Genomic DNA, 17,500 nt, shown 5'->3' on the forward strand with positions numbered 1-17,500 from the left:
GTCTTCGTTTTGTAGATATACTTAACAATTATTCAATGCTATGAACGCGCTTTGGATATTAGATGCTACGCGGCTCGTTGGCTATAACCTACCGGTATTTGTAAACTTTGTACGTTTCATGAATACTTGGAATTATCGCCTCAAACCACGATTTTCTCTGCTTGGAAACACTTGGCCACTTTCAATAATGGTGTTTTTTCTCTGAGGTAAATATCTACCCTCTACAACAGTGAATTAGATAAGAGCGCTGTCATGGCATGGGTGCCCCCTCCCCCCAGAACAGTCACAAATGAGTCTATTTTTAGAATACCCGTTCCCGCGAAAATCAGTGGTCATGTCCCTAAAAAACATGCCAGAAGCAGTCATGCGTAACATGGTTTCTTCTGATTGGTTAAAATTGGCGACCCTTTCTTTGTTTCGGGCGAAGTGTATCTAAAAATAAATCCATTTGTGACTGCGCTGGGGCAAGACCGCAAAGTGATAGATCAACACCATTTTCTAATTCACTCTTGTCCACTATAGCTTTCTTTGGCAATGGAAACAACAAGTATTGTGATGTGCTTCTCATGCAAGGATCATTAAAATTATTTACTGACCTTTCTCAGATGTGTATTTTCCTGTTACTTTAATGCTCTGATGAGACTGATCACCTCCTTGGATGATATTTTCGTCGCTGTTAGGTTCAGAACCCTGATTTCCGTTAAATTCTGCCGTGATTGAAGGCTGTTCGATCGCCATAAATATATCAGCGATGAGAGAGATGCTGCATTTTTCTATCGGGACTTGCAAGGTCGGCAAAAGTCCACCAGGGAGGCGAGTTGGGTAAAGAGGTATAAAGTTTTCTGAAAATAGAACAGGTTCTCCACCGACTGCATTTAATAAATTTGCCGTCAGGGCTAAATGAAGCATTTCTTGAAGAATTATTTGTTTGAATATGGCTTGCACTTCGTTGTTGTAGTTCTTTTTTATTGTTGCTAACGCAGTCAAATATGTTGGGATTGTGGAATGCTCAACTTCCATCGCCGTCTGAAGATTTCTGCGTAATTCTTCAATGGTAAAACCCTCCTCTTCTTTACCTTCCTCTGGACAGTCAAGCCATTTAAGGATCATGTTTAGCTTATCTTTAGATAAATCCCGAGTTACTGGCATGTGATTGGGGTGTGTCCTTGGCAGCCGTAGCGTCATGTTGATAAGCCCAAGGTGTTGGGTAACTTCATAGTAGTTTCCCAGATCTACGTAATTCAGTGTCATCAATGGATACAGCAACGAGTATTGTTTGAAAATTGGGTACACGTCTTTTCTCCACGTCGGCGGATCTTCATAGCTAAAGCTGTCAAACACTTTAATAACAATGTAAGATTTAAGAAGATTCAGGTAAGTTTTCTCCTCACAAGTCTTAATGGCGTCGATGGGATTTTCTTGGTCCCAGAAAAGGTATGGATACAGCTGGCCATCGATCTTTTTCTTTGCTTTTTCGGATCAGGGGCCCGGAATTGTATGGATACTAATCCAGATTCGTTAGTTGTAAGGTTCTTTGGTGGAAATGGAAGAGGCTCAGTCCCAATTGGAGGACCTCCATATTCGTAAAATATTTTATCACAAGCGAATGGAGTAATGTGGATTTCTACACCAGGCACTGGAGTCCCAAATCTAGTCGCTAGGAGACTGATTTCCACTTCGTCACCTGGTTCTGCTCTTAGAACCCAGTTGGTATAAGAATGCACCTGTATACCGTTTTTAGCTTCAGAAAACAGGATTCGTTTACACTGCACTACTGGCCATGTTCCTTCTACCTAAGAGAAGATCACATGTGATAAAGGGAGTGATTAGTTTCCTTGGTGGTGCTGATAGACCGAAATACATCTGAGTTCTAAGTCTGATCAGCTTACTCATACAAACTACAAGAGACTAACTGAAGCAAGGCAAGAATGACTAGTTTCAGGCAAAGTTATCCCGGCTTTGACTTGAATGCGTGAGGGGCAGACAATACTTCGGGCATCTCTAGACACTCATGATAAATCACAATAAAATGATAGAAAATGATATGTGGTCATTTGAAATTCCTGATTTTTCCTTGAAGGGGTGCAGGGATGGCGCAGTGGTGAGAGCACTCGCCTCCCACCAATGTGGCCCGGGTTCGATTCCCAGACTCAGCGTCATACATGGGTTGAGTTTGTTGGTTCTCCACTCTGCACCCAGAGGTTTTCTCCGCATACTCCGGTTTCCCCTCCCCTCAAAAACCAACATTTCACTTGATTTGCGTTAATTGTTAATTTCAGTGTACAGTTCCCCTAATTAGTGCTCCAGCGCTAGAGCAACTAGACACTTAAATAACGTTCCTTTACAATAAAGTTCCTTTCCTAGGCAGGATTCCGTAACACTGGCTGGTTGCTCTGCACATTGAGCTACTAGACTTCACCGGAGAGTTTGGTCGTTTATCTTGGTCATGAAATTTTTAGTGTCTTTTAAATTTAACCGTGTTTTAATTATTATTTGTATCTTAATATATATATATATATATATTTTTTAAATATCATGGGCGGTGCCTCGCATGGGTCCTCGCGTCCCGTTCGCACCTTCCCTTTTGACCTTATCACTTCATATCAATTCGCATATATATTTCATTTCTTTTCGGTTATATATCTTGTTGTATGTAACATGTATAATGGTCAATAAAGTTGTTAAAAAAAAAAAAAAAAATGATGGAAAGATGAACTGCGCCCGTGAGAAGAATAGAATACAAGTTGCCTGGCGACAATTGGACAATTGAGAAATCCAGAGTCCTAGGTGGGATTCGAACCTATGATTGTGCTACTAGAATTCCCAGGAGAGCTACGTCGTTTATCTAGGTCCTGAATGTGCAATGTGTCCCACTAATCTGCGGGCTCTACAAAGTCAACTTTTATCCCATCCTTCTCACGTGCGGATTACACCTCTCCATCATTTTATGTATGTTTAACTAAAACTCCTTATCCTAACTATTCTTTTTCTTTGGCCATCTTAGCTTAATCAAATATCATGTTACTTCTACTGGTCAAAACTTGAAACGAGACGATTTTGACATTGCAGCAAAAGGACGTTTTGACATGCAATGTGAAATAAAAGAAACACTACTGATTAGGGAGATTCATTTAAAGTCTACCCTATAAATGAATATGTCAGCAGTGAAACTGAAGCTGTATCTTTAGTTGCCATTAACTATCACTTCTGAGGATGTATGTCCAAGCATACGAAACGTCATGTAAATAAATTATTTTAAACAATGCGCTTGTTTATAATGTTTGTCACCGCTGTTGCTTCTTATTTTTGATGAAACTCCTTACCTCAGCAATAATGAGGGGGGGTGTTTCTTCTAGTCGATCGATCTCGTCTTGTGATAAAACTCCTATTGGTGGAAATGACTGAACTACATTCGAGGTTTGATACCAATTTTGCAATCGGTAAAGGACGATGCCAAGTGTTGTTAAGTTGTCATGACACGAAACAGGCTTATCATCTGTCTTGTTTTTTGTTATTGCCACTATGAGTTGGTCTATGAACGTCACATTATGACTTCCATTCTTCGTGATTGGCAAGCTGTTTCCAAAGTCGATTGTCAGTCGCTTAGCTTCCTTGTTCAAAATGAAAGGTGCATCTTGGAGGCCATCAAACTGGGCCTTTAGGAGTCGTTGTCCAGGTGCGAATGGAGTGGTTTCAGTACTGGCTAAGCCAATTGTCCCTGTTTGGAAAAATGAGGAATACTTATGAGTAATAAGAAAAATATTGAATATCGCGCGGTCACTAATGAATAACTGAAAAAGCGAATAAATAAATAAATGAATGAATGAATGAATGAATGAATGAATGAATGAATGAATGAATGTTAAAGCTATAAAACGAACAAGTCACATTTCTGTTTGTGACAAATTGGCATAGTTTCTCGGCACCATTGGCTTTTTGGGCATAATTCACTGAAACACACTCTCTCGTGTACATTCTGTAAACAAGCTTAATTTATGAACATAACTCGAGTAAAAGGCGAGCTATGATTGGCCAATTATGAATTTACAATTGTTCAGGGTGCACAATGCTAATGACAGTTTGATGTATATTCTATTCAGTGTTCTGCACAACTTTCGCACGCTTTTCGAACAACACTCCCCTGCAATTATGACTGAGTTATATAGTTCAGCTGGCTCTGGGAGGTTGATCCTGAGTCGCTCTTTCAGATTATTGCGTTTCTTTCGAGATAAGCCTTTAATCTCCGACGTCGCTGCAGAGCCGTATATCGTATGGTAATTATAAGCTAAGAGAGAAATACTTGGCTTTTGAAATAGCTTTTAAAAGTTTGTTCATTTGTATATTTCTGAATCTTATAAACTTAAACAGCATTTGTTGAAATGCCTTACAATCCGGCATATTTATGTCATACGTTTGCAGTTTTATTTATGAAAGAAATGTACATATTTGAAGTGCGGGCTTTCGTCTATAGTCCGTACTTCAAATAAATACATTTCTTTCGTCGAGTCCTTTCACAGGAACACCGTGACATTATTTTGGAAAATTGACCTGCTCCCAACTCTGTGGTTTCCTTGCTCAGTTGGTAGAGCATTGCACCGGCATTGCACCGGCATCGCATAGGCCATGGGTTCGATCGAATCCCTTTAGAGCCACATGAATGTTTCAGGTGTCTCCAAGAAGAGATAATTACTGAAATTCTCCAGATAATTGCGAGAATCATTTCTCTATTTCGTTAGTTTTATTTGTCTTGGGTTTATTTCAGATTTTTTGTGAAAGGTTTTGCACAGTGCGACAAAAACAAATACAGCTGTACCTGTTATTCTGCCCCAACCAAAATATGGATTGTATGGAACTTCATTGAAGGCATCCATGTTGAATCGAATGGATAATCTTGTTGCGTTCCTAATTTTTTGCAAGATTTGTGAATTTGAAATTTCTGCAGTCTCATTCCAGTTGATGTTTGTGAGTATTGACTGCCCCGCTGCTCCTTGTTCAGTGTCACCATCGGATCCATTTGTAGACTTCACCCAACGATACTGGAATGGCGCAGGAACGTAGTCTGCTGAAAAATATTCCCCTACCAAAATGCGCCATCCCCACACCTCTGCAAATTTGTTGGCTTGTGGATCCAAGTCAACTAGTTTAGCAGGAACCCTGGTTCCACCTCCTACAAGCGGAAAATAAGCAATGTAGCAAGAAGCCACATGTAGCCTATACTATGGCTCTCTTTTATCAGAGGCGTCAAAGTGACATCGTTTTCCGGGGTGTAACACAATCCGGGTATATTAAACGAACATTAAACACAAACACTGATCTTAAAATAAGAATCAGATAATTTTACCGGGGTGCAGGTCACAGGGGCTTAGTGGACTTGGCTATTAGCTTGGAAAACTTGAAAGGTGCAGTTTGGGAATCCATCTGGAATGCTTCTCCTAAATTCTTTCGCCACTCCCAAAAGACGCAGCATCACAGTTTGTTTATGAACTAACCCTCTCATTCGTCAGATTATCAGCTTGTCCCGTAAGATAGCCGAGAAATAGCGCCTTACACACGGCCTTACACCTTGTTTAGGGTTGGTCTTTAACAAGCTCTTGCTGCCAAAAAAACCCGGCCCAGAACGGCTCCCTAGTACATAGTCCTCGTCCACCGAGCGAAGACTCGTTTGCAATTAATTGTATAAATCGGTTATCATAAAACCTCCACCCAAAATCGAAAATACCAACTTTTATTTATAACTGTGGGCACTTTAGTTAAATGCTCTTTGAACATTATTGGACTTTATTTGAACTTTGAACTTTATTTTTTATTACGGTGGAGTTGTAAAGGATTTGTGAGGAGTCTTACTTATGGCTTGGACGCCACTCGCACATCTTGTTGAGAGTTGTAGGAATTGGTTGTGCTGTTCATCGCGGTTGAAAAATCTCGATATTGTCGTACAGAAGTTGTAACATAAACAAGATCAGTTACTTTTTAAAATTGCACCTGTAATACGAGTTCCACAAAGACTGTCTTCTTCTTGGTTTCCCACGCAACGATAATCACAATAGCACACATGGGTCACTTCAGCCTCCACCGTCCACTCTCCACTTCCCAGGGGATTCCAGTTATCAGGACTCCTTAGCGTATCACCTTGTGTAAAGTTTCTTATGTCGAAAAAGTTTGGGAAATTGTTGAGGGTTGCCGTATCCGCGCGAAATCTTCCAGCAAAATGAAAATGAGGGTAGTGCATGTATGTTAGTTTATCTGTTAACAAGAATACAAAACACTCATTAAAGCTTTGCAAAATACGTTTACAGATGTAAAACAAACAATTAAGTAATTTATTTTAGGTTGTTGAGCTGGCATTTTTTACTCAGTACTGTGGAGTCGCAAAGGATTTGTGATGAGTCTAACTTGTGGCTTTGGCATTTGCGCTGCCCAAATTCCAATGGCAAGTAACGAAGTACATTCAGTAATCCGTTCCTGTTTCGCCCCTCATCTTTACTGTTAACACAAATCAGAATGTCAACAGGTTGAACGTAATCTCTAACAATTAAAGGTAACAGATTTTAATTTCGATAGAAAAAAAAAAAAACGAGTATATTAAAATATACTCGTTTTTTGCCCGTGAGATTTCCAAATCTAGAGCATATAAAAGTGCTTAACCCCGAATCCTATCAGTGTATTAAACTCAAGCAACCATAGTTTACCATTTTCTCTCTTGTTTTGTGGTAAGTAAGCTAGCTGATTTGACACCGTAAAGTAGCTATTTAAGCAATAAGTTTGTGACGTTTATGTTACTAAACGACTCAAGTTTAGACGATAAACGACGGGTTTAGATGATTTTCAATGACATTTGTTTTCAAGCGAGGATGACTTTCGCAATGGGTTTTGGGAAAGCAAGACAAGCGCCCTTAATGAAGTTTGCAACAATAATCCTGTATTATTGACTCGAGCAAAAAACAAGGCGCTATCGCTTTCTTCCTGTTTCACCATTAGCCATAAAAATATGAATGAATATGATTTAGCATTTTCACTTTCAAAGATATTCGATATTAATCAAAGTTCAGAATAATCTATTTAAAAATTGCAATGAAAAAGTGAGTGCCCCAGTTATTCAGAAGGTGGATAAGACACTATCCACCGGATAAATCACTTTCTCGGCATTGGATAGCGCAAATGGTTTCGCTGCGACTTATTCACTGGATAGCAATATCCATCGTTTGAACAACTGGAGCCTGGTCCACAGTGAGACTGGATTAGGTTTTTAGTCCTAATAATTTTTCTTGACAGTTCTTAAGGTCGATGATCTGCGGATACGGTCTGAACTATTTTGGCCCATATTTGTGTGCCCCAGTGCTTGATGGATCGTTTTCCATTTGCCACCGTCTTAAAACATGGGACACTTAAACCTGAATTCCTTAGGTCGTATATGTTGTCATGTAGCATGAAAAAGTCAGCTATGTATTGTAAGCATAGACTGATTTTCACGTTGAACGCGGGAATATCAATGTCCTGTAACTTTTTCACATTCTTGTTGAATTGACCCGGCTTAAGCTTTATCGACCAATTGCACCGTAGTTTTTCTTTTGATATGGTTTTACCTCGGTAAGTTACCGTGAGGGCATTACACTCGTTTTTTTCTACGTTTACCTCGTTTGATTTCCTGATCATAAAACTTACCATCTTGAAGTACGCGTTCTTCACCAAAACAGAGTAGAAAAACTTCGAAGAACACAAGGAGCCACAACATCCTGACAAACATGCATGAGAACGTGTAGTTATTTTTTTAAAGGTCGTTTTTACGAAAGCCGACCATGCGGCCGGTTGTTCAGGAAGGAAGTCTTTGGGGAAGACTCCTGAACAATCTTGTTGGTTTCCTCACTTTTTCATTTGCTGTACTCGGGTCAAACCTTACGGGTCTCGTTCAAATTACTCTGCCTTTTTAAAAGTATACAGCTCTTTTGATATCTTTTAAGGCTGGGCTGTCAATAATTTGTCAATCATGTGTCAAATGTCACCCGCCAAGCAAAATGCACCTGCGTACCCGTTATTATTTACATGTCTTTGTTCGAGCCAGCGCCCATACAGAAAATGGTCACTTTTATAAACGTTTCTTTTGAGTTGGACTGGTATGTCACAAAAGAAGAATTATAAAAATAATACGGAATATGTTCCAATGTTTAAAGGTTACATTTACACTAAAATTAACTAGAAAAACAGTGCATGAAGACTTTGACATAACCAATGAACGAAAGATTGAGAAGGAAGTGAGATTAAAGCACAGCCCAATGCATAAATTACGCGGACTGGTGGCAACAAAGTGATTAAAAACTTGTTCCATCGCAGCTGTAAAGTTCCGACTGGTAATAATTATTCAGTGTCAAGAAAAAACTAAAGTAATCCTGTGTAAAAGTCTTTTGTTTCATTGTGCATAAAAGAGGACCGCTTTTCTGTCAGGAATCTGACCTGGAACCGCAAGAAAAAGCAAAAAAGTCAAGAGGAGATAGGAAAATAAGTTGTTTCCAGGAAATATAGAAAAAGAAATTACTTGGATAAAACACAACTACAGTCTGTGACAAAATTCCTTAGCTTAAATTCTCCCCTAACAATGTTGTTTGCACGCGAGTTTCTGCCAGGAAGGCATTTCGCAAAACAACATTGTGGGAAGGGCAAGGTATTGCAACGCGTTTCAATGATATTGTCCGAGGCTGTGGATGAAACACAGAAATAGCTGTTAGTCGTACCAAAAACCAATTAAAAAATTCTTAATGAAAAACTTAGTTGGCATGACGTACCAAACACCTTTCACGAACACCTGTCCCAAACTAAATTTATGACATTAGGAGAAGATGCATTTTTATCGTAACTACCAAAGAGCAAATAGAGATCAATTAACACACCGTTGCTGGGGAACAGCCTGGAAGAGTGAAACCAATAACCTTTTTCAATATCCCTTAATTTAGCATGAAAACACTAACCCACTCAAAAGAACTTAACATTAAAGTACCGCAAAATCACAGTTGGCCAAATCAATTTGTTTAAATAATCTTAGCTACAATTTTTATCGTTTAACACTGTACAATAAATTGCCTACAGCATGTTCGGTTTGGGCACATATTAGCTGCTTCGAATCCTGCGCGTGGGACAATTGACTGAAATCTAAGAAAGTTATTCGTAAAACGTCATTAGTAAACTGACCTCTTCAATGTTCTTTTCATGAAACACTCACATGCATCAAGTTTGATCTCTTTCGGCAATGAAATTGAGGATAGGATGCTGTTCAAAAGGAAAGGAAAGGAACTTTATTTAAGTGTCTAATCTTCTGGCTCTGGAGCGCTAATTCGGGACCCTGTAAACTAAAATCAACAAATTAACACAAATCAAATCAAATTTTAGTTTTTGTTAGCCGTAGAGACCCTCGAGTAGGGAATTCGTTCCCACCACGTTGTAATCAGGAAGTCAACCTAAAAAACGTGTTCGTGGCTTATTGAAATAACACCACACAAGCGACATGCGCAAACGCCTCGTGCTTTATGTGGACTTGTCCTCACTAATGACGCAAGCATTAGCATAGCATAACATATTCAGGCACATTAAGTGCTAGTGATAAAGGCTACTGAGGCTCGTTTTACTAGCAAGGACTAATTAGCAGTTTAAACATCAATTATAGAATTGACTTCAAGTTGACTACATGCACAGAAATGCACGTAACTAACCCCCCCCCCCCCCACCCCCTTCCTCAGCCCCTCACTTTGCGAGGGTTCTGATATGTCTCTCAGTGGGCGACTCCTGTAAAATTCATGTAGGGCGATAGCTAACAGAATAGATACATTTCAAATGACACTTGTAGTGTATTAGACCAGAAATCGTCTTCAGAACTTATTTGCGAGTATACACGCAAGTCAGCGCGTGGAATTTCACGTGGCATGTATTACTCAAATGAAACTATGTTGTTCGTCAAAACATGACGCCCAAATGTGGGGCAGATGTTTTTTTTCCTTTTGTGAGTCTGCTGGAGCGTGTGAAGGGGAAAATAAAAGGGCATCGTGCAGTCGTAAGTCAAAACATAAATGAAGCGAAAGCGATTCTCGAAGGAGATGCTGTAGGATGAAATGCTTTGTAACATGGAATCGTTTGGAAATTATCGATCGCGTTTTTAACTAATAGCGTGGGCTACTTGCTGGTTTAGGCCAGCAAATCCAACAGGGGTGTGACCTAAAGGACCTCGAAAAAGAGATAAAGATAGCGGATGAAATAACGTCGGATGAAATAACGTCAAGTATTCTGGAAACGGAGAGAGCACATCTCCACAGCACTTGCTTCTAGACGTCTTTGATGATAAGAGTGGGGTCTCGTACTCCCTTACCCCAGCGGACTTGAATTGCGATTACGACTTGCCAGAGAACAGTATGATGTCACAAACGAAGATGAGGTAAGAGAGCGGATCCCCCATCCATGGGCCTCTTCCAATGATAATTTTATAAAATCTAATTTTAGCGCATGGTTCAACTACGCCACCATTTTTAGATGTAGGTAAGATTTTATGAATGAATGAAAGAATGCCAAACTGGTTTTCATTAAAGACGAGCTCAAAATCTTCGTTTGACAGAGCTTCTGTTGCCTTTTCCCTTTTTCCTGAGTCCTCGGTGCTTGGACTTTAGAACTTGTCTTAAGACTTTAAATATCTCGTCTTTAAGGATGTTTATCCTAGCCTTGCGTTGTTTTCCTTTATACTTAGGTATCGTTGGACACTGCGCGAGAATGCAAAAGTTGTATCAGGTTCGTATTTAGTTTTGTCTTTTTTTCTTTGCTGTTTTGTAAAATTTGCATAGAGGACTGTCGAGTCTGTCGAGCTCAGGGGGAGGGAATTTCAGTCAGCTGTAGTCTCTAGCCTCACTCATCGATAAATCTCTAGAAATACGTCCATGTCAAATCTTGTTTTATTATAGAAACACAAGACAAACATGATAACACCAATGAAATACCAGCTGAGCTTACGTGTGAAAAGATGATATCTTCACACTTGAAAATATCATGTTACCTTGACAGGTAAAAAGATCATCGTTGCTATGGTTACATAAAAATAGCGCCATTGTTCTACGTTAGGACTATAAAAGTGGAATTCTGCGCTCACTAGTGAATTATTTGTCAACACTCGAAGAGAAATTTCGTATCTCCGCACGACTTTGTAATATCCTCTATTTCGTAACTGTGCCCTCTTGTTGTTGGTTCTGGATATATAAAGCTTCGAATTTATTCATCTCCAAGTAGTTTCGACTGTTTTCTCCGCTTTGAAAGAAAGTTGGTTTTGAAGAAGTGCCGCCAGACAGATTATCTGGTTGTAACGTCACCCCTACTCGAAGTTTGCTAATCTGTTTCTTTTTTCGAGCCACACACGATAGACTTTAGATACAATCGTTTCGACGATAACCCAAAAGATTTCAGCTACAACGTTCATTATTTCATTTCTATAAGGTAGAAATGTTGAGTTGAATGTGGCCTAACATCAAAACCTTATTCACACTGAGGCACAAGCAAGATGGTTATGACAAGAAGACTATGACCGATATATACCCTTACGTAACAAATTTTCAATTTAGGACTGAAGGGGTCACTCTTGCAAACTGAATCTTATTCTAAGAACTCATCTAAAAATAGCTTGATTTTTTAAAATGCCGCGACATAGACCTAGCATGAGAATAGTACGCTCCTGCTAATGCACCCCTGCACAGCATAATACCAAGAGAGTATGAAGGTAAGAAAGGTTATCTCTCATATTTGCCCTATTCGCAACGTAATCCCTCTTAAGTTATTTTTAGATCTCCTGCGAGATCCGGTATTCCCACGAGGGTTAACTGATAGCCAATCATATGTCCCCATTTTCGCGAACGACGCGAATCATTGCGTGGAAATTCGCTCAGCTGTCATCATTGGTAAAAATGGGGACATATGATTGGCTATCAGTTAACCCTCGTGGGGTTACCGGATCTCGCAGGAGATCTAAAAATAATTTATAAGGGATTACGATGGGAATAGGGCCAATATGAGGGATTACCTCTCTTACCTTCATACTCTCTTGATAATACTTAAAATTAAGACATTCATGTTATTATGCTATTAAGTAAAAACGCTTCTCGAGTGGTGAATGGTTTAAACCGGTGGAGGCAGATATAATTAAGTGAAGTACGATCGTCCTGAGATTAAGATGACATTAGGGACTTTATAATCTACGACGCAGTCTTCAACAAGGACGCCACAAACAAGAATATCATTGGTTAAAAGGGGAAACATATTCGTATTGCACGTGCTGTCACGCATTTTAGCACATATGTTTGCTGTACACTGCACAACAACGACGTGAAATCACAAAGTTCGAGGTTGAGCGTACAAACACAAACCTTTCATTGTATAGTTTTATTGTAAAACCGCTCGTAAAAAAAATTTCATTTTAGGATACTTCGCCCACATTGTAAAACGTGAGCGAGATGGACTATATTTTGAAGTCACGTTTTCGTTGATCGCGCCGTCGCAGATCTTAAAGTCCCTATTGCCTGGTGTTCCGCTCAGGTTGTCGAAACATCAGTCCGTAGTGTCATTTTTAAACAGTACGTCATCCTCATGATTGCACTCACCCAGATAGGTTTCTAAAGATTGTGCATGTTAATTGTCAAATAATTGAGGTGATGTGTCACAACCGAGAATTCATTCAAATCAATGAGGTGGCAGAAACAACTGTTATGATTTAAATTTTGCTAGAGAGTAGAGAGTGTTTAAAGTGCCATTGTAACCAAAAAAATCAATTTTTATTTTTCTTTGGATTTCAAAACTATGTTAATTAAACACGAAGCGACCAAAGTTTTAAGCCTTGATTAAAAAAAAACTGTTTATTTTAACTGGAATTTTCCTATTTAATGGTCCGCCATTTGAGAGAGCTGCAGTGGATCGAGGGTAAAATGACGTCAAAGGCTCACTAGTTTAAGAATGCAATGCGTGTGTACGCCGCAAAATTAATATGCAGCACTGGAGTTTTGAGCTTTTAGACTTATAATAAGCTGCATTCACACCCTGAAAAGTTTAAGCTAGTGAGCCTTTGACGTCACTTTTTCCTGGATCCAATCCTCTGAGGTGCAATCGGTCAGTTTTGAACGTGAGTAATGGCGGACTGTGGAATCCAAAACGCGGCCTTTGGATAAAAGTCAAAGCTTAAAATCTTGCCAGTCAGATGTTACCCAAACACACGTCAAAATCTAAAAAAAAAAAAAGCAAGTGATTTTTTGATCACAGAGGCAAAATAGTTTTTGTCTTGCTTTGTGCTCTTCCTTTTGTGCAATTTTCGTGCAATTTTTGGGTTTGGGTATTTTTATAGCACAGTTTCAGCATTTTCATGGCACAATCTGTAGAAGCCTAAAACCCTGACGATCGTACTTCACTTAGTTACAAATATGGAGTGATGTCTCACTAATCAGGCATAAATTCGAAGGTTGGTCCAGCGTTCGGACCCACAGTCGGATCCCCTTGTTCTTCCAGCGGAGTTTGCACAAGTCTTTTTAGATATCTGTCTACTGTCATCATTAATCCTAACGCATCGACGAATTTTTCAGGATGTCCATTGAAGACAACTTCAAGAGATCTGAGGAGGTTGGTGTATATTCGGTTAAACTCTTTGTTCAAAACATCTGGTCGGGATCCTGGTGTGTACTTTATATAACGCGGGTTGTTGACCATGGGCCAAACTCCAGCAGGGTCGAAAAATATCTTTGATCCATTGAAATGATAATCACCTTGACATGATGTCTGGAGGACAAATGAAAAAAAAAAGCGTTACTGTGTTGTAAAAGAGCTCACGAGAAGAGGCATTCTTTGTAAAATCTGGAATTTTAAACAAAATTACACAAAGATTACAATTGGACTCAAATTTTCACCGATACGTGATTATTCAAATTACTTCAATCTTCAGTACTGAGATGTAATTAAATGAGGGTTTGATTGATTGCTTAATTTTCCTGCGTGGTCATTTTGTTACTTATATTTCCCTAGTAACATTAACGATTACTGTAGGAAAAATATAACTAGAACGTACAGATTTATATAGAGTTGAATCGAAATAATCCGCTGAATCCGTTTGTTCGAATATGAGTGTTTACACAGGGCCTGTTTACATGGAGATTGGGTCACCCTTCCAGGAGGGTCATCCCTGTATGACAGGAAGGGTCACCCTAAGCTTGGGGCTACCCTCTCAACTAAGGTAGGGTGACCCTCTTAGGAGGGCCAGCTTTTTGTTTACTTAAGCCATGTAAACGCTCAAGGTAGGGTGACCCTAGGGGAAGGGCTATCTCGAATATTGCATCAAAATACGTCAAATGACGTATTTGAAGCGCCAAATTTTCGATCACAAAAAAAAGAATGGCGTCTCGTACGTATATCTCCGAATTAAGATATCAAGCAGAAGCTATCGCAAATGAGACTCCAAGTGATGAGATTAATGTAGAAGACCGCCTCCGATTTCTTCGACGCCTTCGACGAGCCGGCGCCCAAACAACAACAGTCATCGATCCAGTAGCGCCAAAAACATCCTGAGGTGCTTTTAAAGTGCGTGAAAGAATTCAAAACACAGTGCGACTACAACGCAACCGATCTTGAAGCCGACCTAGAAAGCAACAGAAGGAAGGGGCTGCATGTCCATTAACTATCCTGAAGATTTTGGCCCAGAAAGTGTCTCGGAACTCGGCAAAGACTTAAAAGACATGGATGCCAGCGAGTACGAAGAACACTGAAAAGAATTAGAAGCCCAAGAAGCAAAGATACGAAGCGGGTTTCAAATAATCAAAGAAAACATAAAAAGAGTCCGACAGGACTATCGCACCACCGTGAACAAAGGCACAATAGCGGCATGACGCTAGCCCTACCCCGGGGTGACCCTTGCTTGTCGAGTTTGCATGTAAAACAGGACTTGTTTTGACCCTTCTGGTAGGTGACCCTCCTTAGGAGGGTGAACCTGTCTACATGTAAACAGGCCCTAATTATAAGGTATGTAGCCACTCACGGCGAGCCGTCCCTCAAATAGAGTACCGCGTCATAGATCTCCCTCGTCACTGTTGAGAGATGGGTGTCTAATGGCTCCTGGCGTCTGATCTAATTCTTTATAGCCTCCTTAACCTTCCTTTTGATAGTGTTGTCATCCGTTAGTATGACGACTATATATTAGGTGTGATAGAGTGACCTGATGCTGCGCATATTCGTATACGGTTCACTTCTAAAGATCTATGACGTAGTTCCCTATTTGAGGCACCGCTCTCCGCGAGTTATTACATAGCTTAGTCCTGTGGAACCACTCATAATCGAACAGACCGGTAAAGGCAGCAATTCAGCTGAAATATTTCGACCCAAATCGATCTAAACTTGTACATTTAAATTAGATTTTCTGTGCATCATGTCCTCAGAACGTGGAATGAACATTTTTGCTTCCATTAGCGATTAAGTCGTTTAAACGGACCTTACGGCTTAATTGGGCTTCGGTGAAAATAAACTTCGTGGTCAAGGAGTTCTAAATATGAACTGTGTTAGAAAACGGTGAAGGCCAAAGAGAGATCGACATGTGAATTGTAATTTAATGTCCCCCTACACTCGGTCTCTTCTTAGGCCGCCTGCGGATAGGGGGAAAAAAAAGTATGAAGTACAAATCTCCTTGGAGGGAAAGAACCCTTCGGGGTGGCAGTGGTAGCAATTGAATCACGTATGCAATAACCTTTGAAGGCGGTTTTGTGTCATTTCCACCTCCGCCGTCTGCTATGTGAACATTGACTTTATGTTTTTCCACAATGGATTTGAACAAGAAGTAATGTGAAAGATCGCCAGTTTTGTTCGACCAGTCCAAGGGATTGCAGGGTGAACTTCCTTCTCCTTCTCTGATGATCTCCTGGATGGCCTCCTTTGCACTCTTAAAATCGGTAACTTTGATCAGTTTTCCATATCGACCAAACGAAAAATTGAAAAAGAGTTGCCTGGATTCGTTGCCTGAAAATATTGTTTGGTTGGTGCCATTTTGCGTCAGGTTGGAAAATGCGTGTAAGATGTATTCATAGAATTCTCCAATGGTATTGTAGTGCTTACGATATGCAGGCTCATCCGGGTAGGTGGGGCCTCGTACTATATCAACCTGGAAAGTCAGTAAAAGGTCAGTGTCACACAAACTGGTTGCTGGTTGCAACACAGGCTCTTTTCACATGAGCCAAGTTCAACAGGATCGTCCGTTTACTGAGACCTCGCCATACTACTAATTTTGCTGAGTGCTATGACAGGGTGGGCTGGCCTGGTTGGGTTGGCGAGATCGTGGTTTCGCTAACCAAGATTGAAAATTTGCTGGTGTATGAACATTAAAGCCCACTTACTGGGATAAAATAACACAATGAATTTTCTTTATGGAATGGACAATATATATATTTAACCTGGGTAGGACTACACGAAGATCCTGTTTTGACAACTCATACAAGCATAAAATGTTGCATTTTCTCCACTCTCCCCACTTCTCTTTTCAATCAGTGATAATAACAGCAGAAGTTTACTCGCTGGAGAAAACTAAAATTATCGTATTCCAATCTATTACATGAACTATCACCAAATATATTTGCAAGCCAGTTTACAGTATCACTGGACCGTGGAATCTGCCTCAATTGCTATTCGTGCAAACATGCAACAAGACGGGGCTATACATTGAGAGTCGAGCTTCGATGCCACTTACAAGGGGTGTTATGTCACATTTCTTCCCAGTCGTCTTCAAAGCTGTATCTAAACAGAAGCCAAAAGAGCAAGTTAACTTCTATCACTTAGTGAGACAACTTAAAATTTATTTAATAAAAGCTTCAAGATGAATCAATCAATCAATCAATCAATCAATCGATCAATGGACTTTATTTTGAGAGGGTAGCACATGACAGTAAGGAAACTGAGAACCCAGTGGCCCTCTTAAAATCAATAAAAACTCAAAATATAACACTGTCACACTGGAAATATAAAATACAAGAATAAAATAGAGTACTCATAATTAATGTGATGAAAACAAAGATCTCTCAGTTCATGTTGGTTAATAGGCCCGTTTGGGTTGGTTTGTAACCAGGTGCCGGTTGCTCCAAAGTCTGATAACTTTAACGAAAGTTAGAGATTTCGAGGCAATGAAAGGCGTAACTGAAGAGAGAAGAAAGGCACATAAAGTGCATTTTTAACCTTTATTTATCCACTTTCACCACAACTGTGGTGGGGGTCGCACAACAGAGCGAGGCTCCAAATTAAGTGCGCCCTTTTTACCCTCCCAACCATGATATACCACAGAAGACAGACCACAACACCGGGAACTACATGCCCTACTCTTTGCGACAAGTGTGCGGGTTCTTTAACGTCCCACAGGATTATGAACATTGAAGGGTTGTGAGACGGGACCTCCAGCTTATCGTCCTTATCCGAGAAGACTAGAGAGTCTAACCATTTGCAGATGTAATTACAAAGGCAGCACTTTCTCCTCAGT

The 17,500-nt window shown here is 40.0% G+C and overlaps 1 protein-coding gene and 1 pseudogene across 2 annotated transcripts in view; both read right to left on the reverse strand.

Moving 5' to 3' along the window:
- The window catches only part of LOC138005916 (uncharacterized), a 15,366-nt pseudogene extending 7,634 nt beyond the window's left edge, over nt 1-7,732 (reverse strand).
- A 3,172-nt stretch (nt 7,733-10,904) lies between these two features.
- Nucleotides 10,905-17,500, reverse strand: part of LOC138008174 (uncharacterized) — a 27,407-nt gene continuing 20,811 nt past the window's right edge. Inside the window, exons 6-8 of one of the 2 annotated variants that reach the window (XM_068855403.1) lie at nt 16,721-16,767; nt 15,728-16,138; nt 10,905-13,776 (exon numbers count right to left, since the gene is read on the reverse strand). In XM_068855403.1, the coding sequence (XP_068711504.1) occupies nt 13,441-13,776; nt 15,728-16,138; nt 16,721-16,767 (794 nt within the window). In that variant the 3' untranslated portion in view covers nt 10,905-13,440. The remainder of the gene's footprint in view (nt 13,777-15,727; nt 16,139-16,720; nt 16,768-17,500) is intronic. The other variant, XM_068855404.1, reaches the window with a different exon arrangement.

The sequence above is a fragment of the Montipora foliosa genome, chromosome 6 (genome assembly GCF_036669935.1).
Source record: "Montipora foliosa isolate CH-2021 chromosome 6, ASM3666993v2, whole genome shotgun sequence".
Lineage (NCBI taxonomy): Eukaryota > Metazoa > Cnidaria > Anthozoa > Scleractinia > Acroporidae > Montipora > Montipora foliosa.